This window comes from Pelodiscus sinensis, chromosome 5 (genome assembly GCF_052426305.1).
Source record: "Pelodiscus sinensis isolate ZL-2025 chromosome 5, ASM5242630v1, whole genome shotgun sequence".
Lineage (NCBI taxonomy): Eukaryota > Metazoa > Chordata > Testudines > Trionychidae > Pelodiscus > Pelodiscus sinensis.
The window spans coordinates 87,966,854-87,985,006 of NC_143056.1; the positions used below are offsets into that span (position 1 = coordinate 87,966,854).

At 43.0% G+C, this 18,153-nt stretch overlaps 1 protein-coding gene across 1 annotated transcript in view; it reads left to right on the forward strand.

Moving 5' to 3' along the window:
• LOC102450720 (actin, aortic smooth muscle-like) overlaps positions 1-15,887 on the forward strand; it is a 28,887-nt gene extending 13,000 nt beyond the window's left edge. Inside the window, exons 4-9 of the mRNA XM_075927687.2 lie at positions 247-357; positions 4,628-4,712; positions 8,109-8,270; positions 10,384-10,575; positions 12,301-12,482; positions 15,615-15,887. Of these exons, the coding sequence (XP_075783802.1) occupies positions 247-357; positions 4,628-4,712; positions 8,109-8,270; positions 10,384-10,575; positions 12,301-12,482; positions 15,615-15,758 (876 nt within the window). The 3' untranslated portion in view covers positions 15,759-15,887. The remainder of the gene's footprint in view (positions 1-246; positions 358-4,627; positions 4,713-8,108; positions 8,271-10,383; positions 10,576-12,300; positions 12,483-15,614) is intronic.
• The last annotated feature ends 2,266 nt before the right edge of the window (positions 15,888-18,153 follow it).

Genomic DNA, 18,153 nt, shown 5'->3' on the forward strand with positions numbered 1-18,153 from the left:
ATTCTATTGTATAGAAATTGGTCCCAAATCTACACTGTTATACTCTTTCAAACCCATTGATTTCAGCTTTAAATAACAGCAGAATTTGCCCACCCCGATTATATATTTTTGTATGACTATATTTACAAGGTATCAAAATCCATGTTCTGTACTCGATTTGAGAAATTCCTCTTTCAACTTCTGTCTTACCCACCAAAAAAGGAAGCAGCTAGCAAAATGATGCCCTAAGCCATCTTTTCATTTTAGATTTGGCATCATTCGTTCTACAATGAGCTTCGCGTTGCCCCAGAGGAGCATCCTGTACTGCTGACTGAGGCCCCCCTAAATCCTAAAGCTAACCGGGAAAAAATGACTCAGGTAACGCTTTAGATATTGTTGCTAAAGTTGTGCTGCACAGGTAGCCTCTTTCTCTGACCACTGCAGCCCTACAATGTCCCAAATTCCCCCACCCCCTCTTCTCACCCCACTTACCATCTGTTTCCCCAACGCCACCATCTCACCTTACATGTGAGGGTCCAGGCATCTACATAGTGAAGCCATGTTTGTAAGCTTCTAATTAGATGGGCAGCCCTTCATTCTCTCATGTGCAGCAGCCCAGGTGTGCACCTTAGACAAAACTATCCCCAGGCCACAGTTTGAAAACCTTTGTTCACTAGAGTGTGGCTCTTTAGCTCCAACTATAGAGACTCAGACTTTTTCCTCTGCTGGTTGTCAGGTCAAACCCCAGTGTATCAGAGTAGATGTAACTGTCACTTAAGTGGGGGCTTTTCTGGGATTCAGACTACTGTAGGCTTCATATACTCAGGTTGAGCTTTCTCCAGAGGAAATATGTAATTCACTGCGTAATGGATGTTTTGTGTTTCCCCAGCTCCACAGATAATACAAGCCTGCTACAGATGGAGCTAAAAAGCCAGGCTCTGTAGCTGGGGCTGTAGTGATTTAAGCCTTCAGTTGTGTTGGAAGTCTCCAATTCAATCCATGGAGCTGGCCAAGATGGCACCTATCACACACATGTCCACATGATGTAATGAGTTAATATGCATATTTGAATACGCAGTATGTTATTTGCATTAATTCCCTCCCAACCACATCCATCCCTTGGCTCCACAGGGAAACTGTAATTTTCTTTACTTTTTATCTAAATCTTTCTTGAAAATTTTCCCATGCCTCTCTCTAGTCCTGCCCCTGCATGGTTCACAACCTGTCTGCCCACTGCCATGTGGCTGGAGTGACACCCTATATCAGGGCTACTCAACAAGCAGCTCGTGAGCCGCATGCGACCTGCAGCCCTTTTGTTTGTGGCCCACAGTGCGGTTTGGGTTTACACGGGGCTCAACATGGGAACCAAAACAAAAAAGTAGTTAATATAATGGTTGTCTATTGATATGTGTTTTAGGAGTTAAATTTCTGGACTGTCATTGCTCGTTAAAAGTGCTGTCATATGGGTGGAAATTGGGAAAATATTGCATTTTATTAATATCAGCAGAACTAACTTAAATAGGGTCTGTGTGTTGTATACGCTTGCCTTAATCTTTGTATTCATGCCTATCAGTGTGAAAAACTATTTACATATATATTTGCATGTATATGTAGCCACACTTAAGTTGCAGCCCTCTGCATGTGCTATGAGTATCATTGTGGTCCCCCAGGGCTTCCAAAGTTGAATAGCCCTGCCCTATATACAGTAAAACCTTTGTTATCCCGCACTCTGTTAACCTGAAAACTTTGTTAACAGGCATTGCCCTCAGCCAAAATACTGTCAAATTTTCAGGTGCACTGATTGTTGGCACAGCACGGTAGTCTAGATAGGGATCAGCCGACCCCAGAACCCTTTGTCGTCAGATCCTTTATGCCTCGTTTCACGTTTCACAAGGCATAAAGGATCTGATGACAAAGGGTTCTGGGGTTGGCTGATCCCCGTCTAGACTACCACGCTGTGCTGACAATCAGCTGATCGGCGCAGCGCGGTGGCCATTTTGATGTAAATGAAGCGGCGATTATTTAAATCGCCGCTTCATTTTGCTATGTCTAGTAAACTCAGTCTACATGGTTCCGTTGATGGAGCCATGTAGTTTAGACACACCCTCAGTGTCAGTACAAGTTATATATGGATCTGCATTTCCCTTCAGGCACATTTTTGCCATGCATTGGGTATGACCTTTATATATCTAGTGACAATGGAAATGAGTTAACTAAACAATAGGAACTGACACAGCACCTTACTTGGAGGTAATGCAGCCCAGGGGGTATTGCAAAGCACTTGACGAAGGCAGCTGCTTTCAACAACCCTGGTAGGGTTTATTTGCCATTATGCAATGAGACGTCATTAACTGGAAATGAAATGTCAGTAATTAGAATATAGTTGGTCACTGAAAGAAACAAATTCTTTTTGTTAAACCACAGTCTCTTTGCAAAGATGCGAATGAAATCAAGAGTCTAAGTTTAACCCATCGGTCTTCATTGGTTTCCACTGGTGTAGATGCAGGTCTGAGAGGGAAGTTGTAGTGGTGGGATGTGGCCATAGAATTCCTTCCACTAGGGGGGACAAATTGCTTCTGGGAAAGTGGGCAGCACTGCCTGGGAAAGGGATGCAGCCATGTTATCAGTGCATGCCCAAACAGCCTTCACTGGCAGAGTTCCTAGGGAGGCCACTTGGAAACTAAAGCTGCTCCACCTGGTGGAAACCTGAGGGAGAACCTGCAGTACGTACATAGAAGCATATTTGTTAAGGTACCTAAGTGCTGCTTATGTCTTTGAAGATCTGCCCTGTAACATAGACGTTTCTCAATATTGTAGCAATGAGTGAGCCTGCTGTAAGTACTTACAGAATGTCACCGTTGACCCCTCTAATCCTCTTGCAGGCTAGGGGCTAGGTTTATATAGTTTACATCTCTGTATGCCCACCTCACAGAATATGGCCCAATATGGGCCTAAGCCAAAAGCCTAGTGAGGTCAGCAGGAAGGTTCAGTTGATTTAATTGAACTTTGGGTTAAACCCTACACAAGCAGAGTGGTGCTGTAGCAGCACTCCATGGCAAAAACTGCATGAGGAGAGAATTTGAGCACACTGCAAGTGGAGCTGACAAAGGTTTGTTGCAAAGGTGTCTCCCAGTTTGTGGGAGAGGGATGGTAAGTGCATTGCTTCAGGAACATTCTTTGCCAGCATTGGAAGAAGTGATATCAATTGTCTTGGGGGTGTCAAGGTCTAATATCTCAGGGGAAACAGTGGCATCTGGGAAGATTTTTATCAGAGTGGGGAGGTAAACAGTGAGTCATTCTTGTATAGTGATTAGAGCAAGGACTAGGAGAGAGGACTCCTGAATTCTATTCTCATTACGCCCCTTACTTCCTTTGTCATTTTGGAGAGACAATGAGATGAGGTAATCTCTTTGGAACAACTTCTGTTGGTGAGAGAGACATGCTTTTGAGCTACAGGGAGCTCTTCTTCAGGCCTGAGCAGCTCAAAAGCTTGTCTCTCTCACCTACAGAAACTGACCTATTAAAAGATATTGCCTCAGCCACCTTGTCTCTTTAATATCCTGGGACCAATGTGGCTCCAGTTATATTTGTCATTTTAGATAAGTCAGTTACCCTCTCTTTCCCTTAGTTTCCCTATCTGTAAATTGTCCATAACAACACCCACTTCACTGGGGCAATGTGCCACTTAATATTCATATTTATAAAGAGCTTTAAAATCTTCACATGAAGGGGGTCACAAATGTGTATATTGTTTATAACTCTTTGCTATTGCAAGTTCTTGGAAAACAAGTGTGGAAAGCAAAGGAAATTTGTGATTATATTATATTATATTATATTATATTATATTATATTATATTATATTATATTATATTATATTATATTATATTATATTATATTATATTATAATATAAGGGAGGTTGTGGAATCTCCATCTCTGGAGATATTTAAGAGTAGGTTAGATAAATGTCTATCAGGGATGGTCTAGACAGTACTGGGTCCTGCCATGGGGGTAGGAGACTGGACTCAATGACCTCTTGAGGTCCCTTCCAGTCCTAGTATTCTATGATTCTATAATGCTTTGACACCAGGATCAGAGCAGATAAAGAGGGGTTAGTGGTTTAAAATAAAACAACAAAACAAAATCCCAGACTCGGACTTTTAAATAAAAAAGTAACATTAAAATACAGGAAAAATAATATAAAATGTATGTAATTTGTTTTGCTTTTTGTTTTAGACCAGTGGGTAAACTTTACCAACAAGATATATCATATTTATGTGAAGAGTAACGTTATTGGAAAAGGTGCACAATTAAATAATATTTCTTTATAGCTGAAAATAGTTGAAGAACAATAATTAACTTTTAAGCTCAAACACTATTCACATTGTGTTCTAAATCCCTATTTATAATTGGAATATATTTTAAAGAGATAAAATATATGTATTAAGGTAATTTTTTTCCTGTGAGTTGACACAGAATTTTGTTTACACATGAGTAAACAGATTAAATTAATCTTAGTAGGTTGCTGGGGACACGAGTTGTGGGTATAAACCTGCACTAGCAAGTGATCTACACGTTAAGAAAAGAGTTATTGTCTCTTCAAATACTCCTGATTTTATAGCCTAAAGATTCTTAAACTCTTAATTGCAGATCATGTTTGAGACATTCAATGTGCCTGCTATGTATGTAGCAATTCAGGCAGTTCTATCTCTGTATGCATCTGGTCGGACCACTGGTGAGTTTCTATGGGTGTTAGTCTTATTGTTTGTCTCTCTCTTATGTATGCTGATATAGAGAGAGCCCTGCGCAGATACAAAGTTGTGACCAAAAATGGGTCACGAATATCTGCATTCACAGATAACCAGATATAAAGTGGATATCTGCAGATTTGCAGGGCTCTCTATACAGACCCACTATACATGTTCTTTCATGGGCACAGCCCACTTCTTCAGATGACACTCTCTGAAGGAGTCATCTGAAGAAGTGGGCTATGCTCATGAAAGCTCATGATACCATCTACATGTTTTGTTAGTCTTTAAAATGCTACCAGGCTAATTGTTGTTTTTTAAGTTTTTCCTGTTATAGACTAACTCAGCTACTCCTCTGAAACTTTTATATATGTTCTGTTAGGAGTCTATAACTGTTACCCCAAAAATTTTCTCACTGAGACCACCCAGGGTTACACTAGTATTGGTTTATTGTTTGAGGAATTAGCAGTCCACTATTTGCACTACAAGGTTAAACTAAAGAAGACAGAGCTGCCACCAAAGGTTTAAACTAAAGAAGATACAGAGCTATTTCTCTCACACACACAAACAAACAAGCACACACACCCCTACATTCATTCACATACATTCATTCCTGCCCTCAGGCACTCATACACTTAAACAGGCATATGGGTTACAGAAGGAGCCTAGTCATGTAGCTCCTGGAGGGTCTGTCTGCTCATCATGGCTGGGGAAGCTGGTCAGGAGGAGAGACACTGGCTGTAGAGAGGAGTTTCTCAAGAGCAGGGAAAGAAAGAGAGGAGTCTTAACATGTGCTCCCTCTCCTTATATAGTATCCGAATGGCTCCTGTAACTCATTCACCTTGTCATCAGGGAACATGCTCAGACTTCCCTTTATCCTGCAAAAGCAGCAGTCTGTGATGACTCATCACCATGTGCTCCAGTCTTAGCATTGCAACTTCAAACAAAAATCACAAACACACACACACACACACACACACACACACGGGAGAATGCAGTTTAGAGCAAGTTACAAAGTAGCTGAGAGTTACAAAGTTGCAGCTCACAGTAAGTTTGAGAGTTGCAAACTTTGACAAAGATTACAGCAAGTTGCAAGGTTTGACAAAGATCACATTGAGGTGCAGTTTAAAACCTTAGACCTTACAGTTTAGTGTAGTTTCAGAAAATGCATGTATAAAATCAAGTAAGCTCAGGTGGAATCTTTTTTATGCAACAATAAACATCTAGGAACTGTATGCTTGCCACTGTACTACACAAGCACATCATGGCCCTAGACACTGCAGGAATAGAACTTCTTTCCTTCAAATTCACCCCCCTACACACACACTTACCTGTTAAGTTATAGGAGAATTTCTGTGAGGAGCACAGAACATATGTTTATATTAGAGAAAGCATACGTGCTGGAACTAGAGGGGCTAGGGGGAGGGGATGGGTGCTACAGCACCCCCTGGCTATTATATAGTTATTTCCATTATATAGTTATTTCCATTATATAGATGGTTTACAGTTTGGTTCAATGGCTCTCAGCACCGTCACTGTATACATTTTTTCAGCACCCCTAAGAAAAATTATATAAATTGAGTCTCTACTTAACTGCACACCAGATAAAAGGAGCAACCGCTTAACCGAATAATGTACCAAATGCCCAAATTGCGTATTTACTTCCACGATATCTTTACCATTAAACATGTTCCTGACGAAGGCATACCATTGAATCATTTTAAGAAAATGTCTTCTGTAAACACTGTACTTCTGTATTATCTGATTCAGAGTCTGCTGTGAAGGGATGATTAACATTAACAAAGAGATCTCTCCTGACCTCAGTTTAACAGCTGAGCAAGCATTAAGGCAATACATTTTATTTCAGTAACACTCAGGCCTCACTACATTTTGAACAAAATTGAAAATACCATCTGTTCTTTACAATGTGGTACCACAGTCTAGTTCAGTGATAGGCAACTTGTGGCCCAAGGGCTTCATGTGGCCCATTAGGGTTCTGCGTGTGGCCTACAAGACATTTTGTTTACCATTACCTGTGAGCAGGATTGTCACATTCTGCTAGTTTCCTTCCACATTGTTTTTTTCTACCGATATTACTAAAATGACACAAAGCAAGGGCACATGAAGGATGTGTCTAAACTACATGGCTCCATCGATGGAGCCATGTAGGTTAGGCTGATTGGCAGAGGGACATGAAGCCGCAATTTAAATAATCACGGCTTCATTTAAATTTAAATGGCTGCCGCGCTCTGCTGACCAGCTGATGATCAGCTGTTTGTCGGCAGATCGGGGCAGTCTGGACGCGCCGCTGTTGACAAGGAAGCCTTTGTCGACCAGCGCAGGTAAACCTGGTTTCACGAGGCATACCTGCGCGGTCGACAAAGGCTTCCTTGTCGACGGCGGTGCGTCCAGACTGCCCTGATCTGCTGACAAACAGCTGATCATCAGCTGGTCAGCAGAGCGTGGCAGACATTTAAATTTAAATGAAGCCGCGATTATTTAAATTGCTGCTTCATTTCCCTCTGCTAGTCAGCCTAATCTACATGGCTCCATCGACGGAGCCATATAATTTAGACACACCCGAAGGGAGGTGCATGCTGATTGTACACAGCATTGATTGTGAGAGTCATGCAGTCCCTCTGCATCCAGTCAAAGCACTGCTACATTTCAGTCAGCACAAATGTAAGCGCAGTTAGCAAAACTACCCTATCTCAGGAGACCGTTTTGGTTAAGACAATCTTGCAGCCCCCTGAGATGATGGAGGGCCACTCAAATGGCCCACTCACTAGCCTAAGTTGCCTGTTGCTGGTCTAATTTGTGTAAGCAGACCACCAGTTTACAGGAATCAACCTTTGTGGCAAATTGTTGATTCCTTTAAAAGGCTCCATTCAGTGTGTGCATTTCATACCGAAAACTTTTCATCTCTTTTTCAGTGGAAATGGTGCTCTTCACTTCCTGACCTCAAGTCCAGCGACATTATAAAGTGCACTGTTAAACAGTTGCTGTGGTCAACCCAGAGGAGGTTGTATTTTAATTGTTGATGAGATGATCTCTGTGTGTAGTTTTACATTATTTTTAGTCCATATGCTGCTTTCGATCTTTTGAGATGAAGAGCTCATTAACATCTGTTGAGAGGGAACAATAGAGTACAATTGCGGAATGCTTCATGCTTTTGCCAAAGGCAATTGTTTTTTTGTGTATGCTAATAATTTCCACTACACACAAGCAGACTCCACTTATAATGAAGACAAAAGAGTTTGTCAGATGAGCATCTCCTAACAAATCCTTTTATTGTCGTTTCAGCTTTCTGTTTAGAATGTGCAGAGGTTGTGCATTCTAAGTTGGCTGAGAATGCCGAGCTTTTCCCTTTCTTCTTTTCCCAGGAATAGTTCTGGACTCCGGGGATGGTGTCACACACAATGTTCCCATCTATGAGGGTTATGCTTTGCCCCATGCCATCATGAGGCTGGATCTGGCAGGCAGAGATCTCACCGATTATCTTATGAAAATTCTCACAGAAAGAGGATACTCTTTTGTCACCACTGGTAATACGATGACTTCCATATGCAATGTACATGTGTATACTCAGTGGAAGGGACATAAAGGGAGCACCAAGTGGGAAGGAATGTAACCCCCCGTGTGATCTCTCCACGTGACCTTTACAACTTGTTTTCACCCCCAGCTCAGGACCCCTGCTCTCTCCATCCCCTTCCCATCACACGTTCCCTCATGTGTGGGGTCTCTCTGGCCTGTCCCAGGTAGCCTCCAGCCATGCTGCCTACCTCAGATGCTGCCAAATGCAGCACAGCAGCTTTTGGGGAGAATGTAGCTACTGCCCTGCGCCCAGGCAGTGTTCTAGAAAGGCAGCTTAGCCAGAACCAGAAGATGAAAGTCTCTGCCCCCCTCTTCCATTCTGGCTCTGCCACTGGGTCTTACCCCTCCCTAAAACACTGAAGGAGAGGCAATGTGACCATGCATGCCCCTCCTACATGTTGCCCTTGTACACACTCTTTTTGGTGTCATATTGGATGGCAAGAGCATATATGATTTGCTGCACCAAAGCTGTATTCCAGGGAACAACCCTCGATAAGCCAGAGACAGGGACTGTGTGAGCTAGTGGGCTTCTCTAAGGTCTTGCATGCTGGTGCTGTGCTGACCGTGCAGGAACAGGAAATCTACAACATACTAAGGATGTTAAGGACTAGTCTCCTATCCAATAAGCAAATGCTTATCTGATAGTCAGTCGACTAGTCAATTCCCCTCCTCCCCCCTCTTGCTGCCTCTATCAGATAGAGGAAGCAAAGTGGGGGAGAAGGGGGTACTTTAAAGCAGCAGTGCCGCACAGCTGAGCCTGGGATCAGCTGTGCGGTGCTGCTGCTTTGAAATGCATGGAGCCCGGGGTCAGTTGACCCCGGGTTCTGGATAAATGTGGTGCGGACCCTGCAGTCAGATGAGGAGTCCCCTGCTGATCCCGGGCTCCATGTGGGTGCTTCTGCTTGGAAATGCAAAAGAGCTCCTGCTGGGGACTCTTCTACACTTCAAAGCTGGCACGCCTGCATGCCGTCCGGAGTCAGCCCTGGGCTGCACATGGAGTTCCACATTCCTCCTTTGAAACGTACAAAAACCCCAGCGGGGACTCTTGTACATTTCAAAGGAAGAATGTGGAAGTGCCTATTGAGTAGCTGAATAGTCATGGAAATTCCACTGACTACTTGACTAGTAAAATAACTGCAATTTAACATCCCTACAACATACTTTTTCTTTAGAAGTGTTGCCCATGTACTATCACAGCCATTTTGTTCCCAAGAGGAACTTGGATAGAGCTATATTTTTACCACTGTGTTTTGACTTGTGGTGTTTGGTGGACGTTTGATGGTACAAACATGAATTAATCTGCACCGTAGCCCTAGAAGGAAGCATGACACACATGGGTGGTCAGTAATGTAGGCAGGGGAAGACAGAGCTGTCCCAAAACTGCCTACATGCCTGACCACCTAAGGCTGGGGCTGCTGCCGGGAAAGGCCAGTGCCGCAGTATGGCAACCCAGTTTCTCCCAGCCATCAGGGAGGGATGGGGCCTCTCAGGCAGCCGGGGGGAGCCAGGCTGTCAGGCTGTGGTCCCAGCCTTCCCCAGGAGTCTGGTTTCCCTCAGTCGCAGGGGAAGGCTGGCTCCCCCCAGCTGCTGGAGAGGGGTGGGGCCAGAGCTGCAGTCTGGCAGCTCCAGCAGCTCTCCACCTGGTCAGGAAGGATCCGGCTAGGGATGGGCAAAGCTTGGCTCCAGGGGCAACACTTCAGGCAGGAGGGACGGGGCTGCGGCTTGTCTTCCCTAGCTGGGCTTTCATCCGCCACCCATGATGACACAATCAACGACACAATCATCATAATTTTACACTTGGGGAAACTGGGACATGGAAATGTGAAGTGACTTTCTGGAGGCCTCTCATTGGTCAATGTCAGAACCTCAAGTAGAGCCCAAGTTCCTACTCTACAAGTCTGTGATTAATCCACTAGACTGTGCCCCCCCTCCACACGCACTCGTGAAGGAATCTGTCCTGAGCAGGTTTTCGGGCTGCCATCTTATATGTGGATAAAAAATATAATCAATACGATCCTTTTCTAAAAATAACATTTCTTATTTATTTTTGTTGGGTGTTTGTAGCGGAGCGTGAGATTGTTCGGGACATAAAGGAGAAGCTTTGCTATGTGGCTTTGGATTTTGAGAATGAAATGGCAACAGCCGCTTCCTCCTCTTCTCTTGAGAAAAGTTATGAGCTTCCTGATGGGCAAGTCATCACCATTGGGAATGAAAGATTCCGATGCCCAGAAACTCTCTTTCAGCCTTCATTCATAGGTGGGGCTGGGCTGTGTTTACAAAAGGCTTGGCTGTGCTGGAAAAAAATGTTGTCTTTAACTGTAAAGAAAACATTAAAATGTAGAGACATTTATGTCCTGAGAACCTGTAGCTTCTGTTGACTTCTTCAGTAGTTGGGTTTTCTCAGCCCCTCTGATAAATTGACTTGGGTTTACTCAGCCTCTTTTGGAAAATGTAGATAGATCTGATGGTCTTGCTATATGTTAATTTGCATAGCCAGCTAGAAAGTACCAGCGTTTTAAGACAGCGATTGTTCATGCTTGTTTCAAGACATGCTTGTTTCAAGTGCCTGTATCAGTTCACCAGACTAAGACCAACACCTACCAGCCATTACTTCAGTATCCTGAGAAGATTCTACTTCCAGTTCAGATGGATTGATATCTCAGTACAGATGTTCATTGGTGCTAAGTGAGAGAAATATCTGATAATGTAAGAAAAGAGATTTGTCATCCAGGTACTGTCTCTGCTCCACAGTCAGTTCTTCCAGTCCACAACTCAGTGAACTATACAGTATAAAACCCCTGTATAATTATTTTCCAGTAGTGTATCGACAGCTGTATAGAGTCAGAATCCACCTTCAGCATATGGTAATTCAGGCCTTCTTCATAGAACTCCCTGTGACTTCAGCAACAAGGACTAAGTAATGACAGCACGACTGGCCCATAGTCAATTCAGTCCTCCTTCTCTGTCAGTAGTAAAGCTCTCACTGACTTCTGTCTAGAAATCTGTTCATTGAAGCATTTGTGCAGCCTCCATCTCTGGATCTAAACCCGTCCTAGACCAGGAGCAGGCCTCCATGGAAATTGTGTTTTACAGACAGACAAACAGGGATGTGGAAAGGCTTGGAGCACAAGTCCATGTCAGAATGAGAGTCCTGCGTTTTATGTAAGCACGGCACTGTGTAAATTGTACACGTCACTGGCAATGTTCTCTAATCTCTTCCATCCACGAGCAGATTTTTCCCATGCATGTGCAGACTATTTTATGTGCACTGAGGCATGTGTGAATGTGCCAGTAGAAACAAAAAAACCTAGCTGTGGGTGTTCTGCTAATGAGCAGGGCAGCGTTTGAATCTCTCATAAGCAGCCACACAAGTGCACAACTTCCATGGAACCCTGGTCACTCCTTGCATCAATTCTGTAGTAAAAAAATAATATCACCATACATGGGCCTTCCTGTATTTTCATGTCACCCAGTTATTCAATGTGGCTAGTAAGAATCATATTAGCCAACCTGAGTTGGAAATGGGTCTTGTTTCTAGCTAATACCAATATACTTGACCATAGGAACAGCAGACTATTGTGGGAACAATTCACGTTCCTTTTTTTATAAGTTTGCTAAATAATGTCATCAATTTATATTTGAGACCATCTAAATTCCAAGCATTAAAACACAGTGGAAGAGGATATTTCTTCTTTCAAGTCTATTTAATGCATGCCATTTATAACCCTGTTCCCATGTGTAGTTGACAGGAAAGGTAAAAAAATTGAACTTGTCTTTATCTTCCTTTCTCCCCCTTCCAGCATCTGATAGCTTGGTACTGGAATTTTCTTAAGGGAGCAATGTCAGAAAATATGGTGTGTTTGGGGCCCTTTGACTCTGATCTGTGTGAATCATCTTTCTATGTAGACAGTAGTATAGAAACAGGTGAAATGGATTTCTTAACATATGGAGGTAATGTATTGAAATATTCTTTTCAAACAGGAATGGAATCTGCAGGTGTTCATGAAACTACTTATAACAGCATTATGAAATGTGATATTGACATCCGCAAGGATCTCTATGCTAACAATGTGCTATCTGGGGGTACGACAATGTACCCAGGTATTGGTGATCGCATGCAGAAAGAGATCACAGCTTTGGCTCCAAGTACTATGAAGATTAAGGTAATCCTAACACCTCATACCAGGCATAGCCAAACTGTGGCTTGTGAGTCCCATGCAGCTGTCTTACCATTAAAGTGCATCTTGTGGCCCTCCCATTGTTTACCTACAAGACTGGGTGGTGGTGGTGGTGGGGAATCTCAGGACCTCTGCCTTTCGGTGTGATGATGGCGTAGGAGCTTCTGCCCAGTGGGGAAAGGTGTCTTGGGGCCTCAGCCCTGTGGGGTATACCTGCTGCTGCTCAGGGTTTCAGCAGGAATGGACTGACACCCTGGGCCCCATCAGGTGCACCTTGACTCTCGAAGTTCTGAACACTTTCCTATGTGGTTTGAAGGATCAGTAAGTTTGGCCTTATGCAGATTTTTTTCATGTTTGTTTTGTTAAGAAATGAGTGTTGTTTAATGCTTAGAAAATAAGACTGGGAGCTGGTGTAGCTGGATTCTGTTCCTGCCTTTTTTGTGACCTTGGACAGGTCATCTAACCTCTTTTCTTTAATTTATCAATGTCAGGATTCAGAGACAGATGTGTCCGTTACTGGCAGAAAATGGTAATTAAAACTGTATGAATGAATGAGGTCTCCTAAAAAAATGTAAAGAGGGAATCAACAACAGACCCCAGTTGATACTAATGGAAATTGGAACAGGAGAAGAGAAAACCTATCAGAAGAGACCATGTGATCGAGCAACCAAAGAGGTGGGAGGAGAAGCAGGAGAGGTTGGAGCTGCAGGAACCAAAGGAGGACAGGGGTGTCTCGGAGACTGTGACGTGGGAGGGTCCCAGAGCTCAGGCTGCAACCTGAGCCTGAATGTCTGCTCCACAATTAAACAGTTCCTTGCCTGAGCCCTGGAAGACAGAGTCAGGTGACCTGGGCCAGCTGTGGGTGCCTAATTGCAGTGTAAATATATCTGAAGAGCCCAAAGAGAGCCTGCTAAGCCAGTGGCTGTGCCTCAAACCAAGGCATTCCAGATTAGAAGGAAATGACCCAGTGGAAAACATAATTTGGGGTATCTCAGTAACAAGGCTGAGCACTTTGATAAACCCCTAGGGCCTGAGTCAGTGTCTGCTGGCATAGATGGGCTCAGCTCCCCCCCACCCCTTGCGCTGTTCCTTACCCTTCCCCCTGCTCCTTTGTAGTGATCCAGCACAGTGGGAACAATTGGAGCCAAAGGTCACAGTCTGGGCTCCCTCTGGGATGATCAAACTGGCAGAAACTATGAGACAACTAGGCCAGCTGTCATCAGACATTCCCGCTACACGCGCTGAAGAATGTACAAACTAAATAGACAAGACAGAAGAATGGTGGGAGGATAAACAGGGGCACATCGACATGAAGCAACTTGCCCATAGTAACAGCAGCTCAGGGGCTGACCTGTTAATTGAACCCAAGTCTAGGAGTAAGTCGAGGTCTTTATCCACTAGATCATACTGAGAGGGAAGGAGCAATTAACTTTGTGGACTTGAGTGAGGGTGCCAAAAATTATTCTTCTCAGATATTAAAGCTCTGAGGACCAACTCTGGGTTTGCTAAGAAGCAACAAAGAAAGCCACAAGATGCTGCCCAAATTAAACACTCACTAAATCAAACTTTTCTGGTAACTTTCTCTTGAAATAGAAATAATGACAAGCAGCAGTACAACTCTTTTCCCTTAATCTAATTAATTAAGCCTCTCATTTAGAGCTTACTACACAGCTAGGGCCAAGAATTTCAAAAGTTACTAGTGATTTTGGGGGCCTCAATGGGAGACACCTTAATGGGGGCCTGATTTTCCAAAAGTGCTCAACACCTGCTCTTTGAGACTCCTTTAAAGTGTCTCAGATTGAGCTGCCAAACACAATCATTTTTTAAAATCTTAGTTTAAGAGATAAGGAGGCCAATCATGAAGTCCTGTGCAACCTCAGCTTACTAGAGAGAAAAATCAAAGTATATTGGACCATATGCATCAAGGCAGGGGTGGATGAGAGTTTTATGGGGCTCAGAGCAGCACAATTTTGTGGGGCCACCTTTTGGAGAAAAAATAGAAAAAAGGCATCAAATGCTCTATTTTCATATTAAATGTGAATTGGGCAAATTTGATAGAAACTTAATTTAGTTGGATAATTTTTATTTTAATTATCTTGTAAGTCATTCTTAAACAAAATTCTGCATTCATAATTAAAAATTTACATTTGTATTTAAGTCTCCTCCCCCTCCTGCCTCACTCTCTCTTTCTCTTCTCCTCCTGCCTCACTCTCTCTCTTTCTTCTCCCCCTCCTGCCTCACTCTCTCTTTCTTCTCCTCCTGCCTCACTCTCTCTCTTTCTCTCCTCCTCCTCCTGCTTCACTCTCTCTCTTTCTCTTCTCCTTAGTCCTCCCCCTCCTGCCTCTCACTCGCGGAGCCCAAACAGCTGTTTGGGCCTTTGCGGCGTCCCGGCTGAGCGGCGCAGAACTCAACCGAGCGCCACGGCGGGAGGTGAAGAAGGGCGGGGTGGTGATGTACACGGCCAGGGGACGGGACCTGGAGCCTCTGTCATGCCCTTCACCTCCTGCCCCTTGGCCGTGTACATCACCGCTCTGCCCCCCTTTGCCTCCTGCCATGGCGCTCAGTTGAGTTCTGCGCCGCTCAGCCAGGATGCCACGCAGGAGCAAGTGGCCCAAGCAGCCGTTTGGGCCCCGTGCAGCAGCTCAGCGCGGGGCCTATTGCACTGTGGGGCCCGGGGCAGCCACCCCGCTCGCCCTGCCCTATATCTGCCGCTGCATCTAGGGATTATAGTAATATGCTGGGATACCCAGATACATGGGTAGCAACAGGTTGTTTTCATCTTGATACATGTCATAAAAAACACCTGATGAGCACTTTCTTGGCTTCAAGGTGGATCAAGTTACTAACATCTCCTGGCTATTTGAAGATACCTGACTTTTGGTCCTTGCCCATTTTTCATTATCAAGTTCAGACCTGACTCAGAATAATGCTGAGTATCTGCCACTCTATTGGCTTTCTCTCAGGATCTAGTCCATATAGGCAGGAGCTAATAATTCTGCATGCAAGGCAGAAGGGATGACTACCTCTTTAGCTCTTTTGTGGTGCTGACGAGAGATGTTACTGTGTGAGTTAGTCATTTCTCTCCTTGTAAAAAATTACACTTCTCTCCTCTTATAGATGATTGCACCACCAGAACGTAAATACTCTGTCTGGATTGGGGGCTCCATCTTGGCTTCTCTGTCCACCTTCCAGCAAATGTGGATCAGCAAAGATGAATATGAGGAAGCTGGTCCTTCCATTGTCCATCGCAAATGCTTTTGAGTACACTCATGATGTGCCATCAATGATAAGTAATGGTGGTTCTCTACACTACATCCCCTTTGTGGGAAGTACATGCTTTAGGCATTCTTCCACTGCTTAATAAAACGCAATAAATGGTTATCAAGATGATTAGTATATTGTTTGTCTTGTTTCTGAATAAGGAAAAGACACTATAATTTAACATGCAATTGACAGATGCCTTCCCAGAGTAATAATAGCAACAAAACAATCAATTTTGTAGAACTTCTTCTTTCATGAATCTGAGAGCATTTTACAAACATTGATGAGTTAAACCTCACAAAGTTGCTGTGGTGTTAGTCAGGGTTGTTACCCTCTTTTACTGATGGAGAATCTGAAGCGCACAAAAATGAAATGATTTCTCCAATCTCATATAGGTTGAAATTCTCCCCCTTGCACAGAAACACAACACAAAGCCTATACACTTCCTAAATCCCACTTGAGTCTTATTTGAGGACTTAGCTTTTTCGTGGGCTCTCTTTATAGATATGCATCTCTCCAATGAGAAAGTGGCAGACTCAACAAATCTAGATGGGTCATAAAGTGAAAAGTCCCTTGTAGAGAAGTTGCATATAATCTTTTCCTTTATTTTTCATGACTGTTTGGCAGGAACCCATGCTATCAGCCACAAGTGTCAACAAACTGTAGTGATTTTGTGCTGTAGTTACATGTACCCGACTCATTTACCTGTTGCACATTGTCCTGCTTAAATGTCTCTTCTTGTAGCAGTTAATTGATTCGTAATTAACTTGCTGTGACTGTTCTTTTTATGCCAAAGAAATTATTACTAAATAAATAATGAGCCTTTCAAATATATCCTCAAACTTCTAGTTTTAATGGATCAATAAAAGAGTAATTATCTAAATAATGCTAGTGTGATTTACATTACTTATATAGCGACTGATTGATAAATTAAACATATATTAATGAGTAATCATAACAGTCTACTTTAAGTGAGTCATGAAATTTGCTTGGTTAAATTCCAACCTAGGGTTCAAGATAAGCAATTTTAAAATTCAACTAACAAAAGTTTTATAATTCATATAAAAAAATGTGCCTGTATTTCCAAACAGCTCCTCTGGTGAGAGGATTTACCCTTCTGGCTATGTTTCAAATGCAAAACAAACTCATTTGACTTGATTCCTCACCTCTTAGGCAAACCGCCCTTTGACTTCATGACTCGAATATCAGGGCCCCTAGGTCTAATCCCTCTGAGATATGCTAGCGAGGTAAGTATTTTACCAGTTCCTAGATGAAGAAAGCCTGGCACAGGGAGGAAGAATAATTGGACATGGTCTTCCAGGATTCTTGACGCCCAGTCAAATGACCTAACAACTAGACAATGTTCTCTCCCTCTCTCTCTTTCTCTCTGTCTGATGTCACGGCTTTCTGCACTGACACGTCTTAAATCCTTCATTTCTGGCTGGAAAGGGGAGATGCCAGCCAGGACTGCTAGCCTCTTTCAAGGAAGGGAAAAACACATCAATTGTGTGGAATATTGATTTTCCATGGCATGAGTATGCATTCAGTGCACGCTTCTCTCACTCACAGTCTGTTTATATGGCTTGTGCTCTGGGGAAAGAGTATTTTTTAATTGCCAGCTTTTGTAGAAGCCAGGCTTTTTCTTCTAAATAAAATGGCTGAAGGTTTAAAGTATGAAAAAAATACAGGATGATATAAATAATTCCTGTTCCCTTCAGAGACAACAGCATAACAGACACTGCCCTGGACAACAGCATGCAAGCAAGAAGTGATTAACTGATATAAATATCAGAAGTTTTTATCAAGGGCTGCTGCTGCCCCATTTGTTTTTCAGCTAGCCTCTTGGGTAATGCCAGCCAGCCATTTGCCCATTAAACAGCACCAGCATACTGGGTGATATATGTTCTTCCAACTGCATGCTGTGTGTTTGTCCATGTCATTTCCAGTTCCTCTGTGCCACTGGACAAGAAATTAAAAGGTGACAACTAATACTCTTGAGGGATTGATTAATAATTAATAGAAAATGTCAGGCGTTTGCCTTGGTTCCATGAATTGCTTTATAAATCTGTTTTTTTATATTCATGTTTCTAAAAGAGAAAAAGTTTCTGTTGCATGGCACTTATTTCATAACACTCCCACTGTTCAAGGAAAGTATCATTAACTGATCCTGATATCAGACAATGCAATTTTGTTTTCTTAATTTATTTGTACGAGATGAACTAAATGTATGTAGAACTTCATGTTAGGTCATTTTCATTGACAAGAATATCCGCAGCCTTTTGAAATACAACTTTAGGAATGTTTTTTAAAGGTTCGTTAATTCTGTTAGCTGCTAATTTTAGCCCTATGCAAAGTTACTTCTTCACCCAAATATTGTTCTCTGAAAGACCATTGA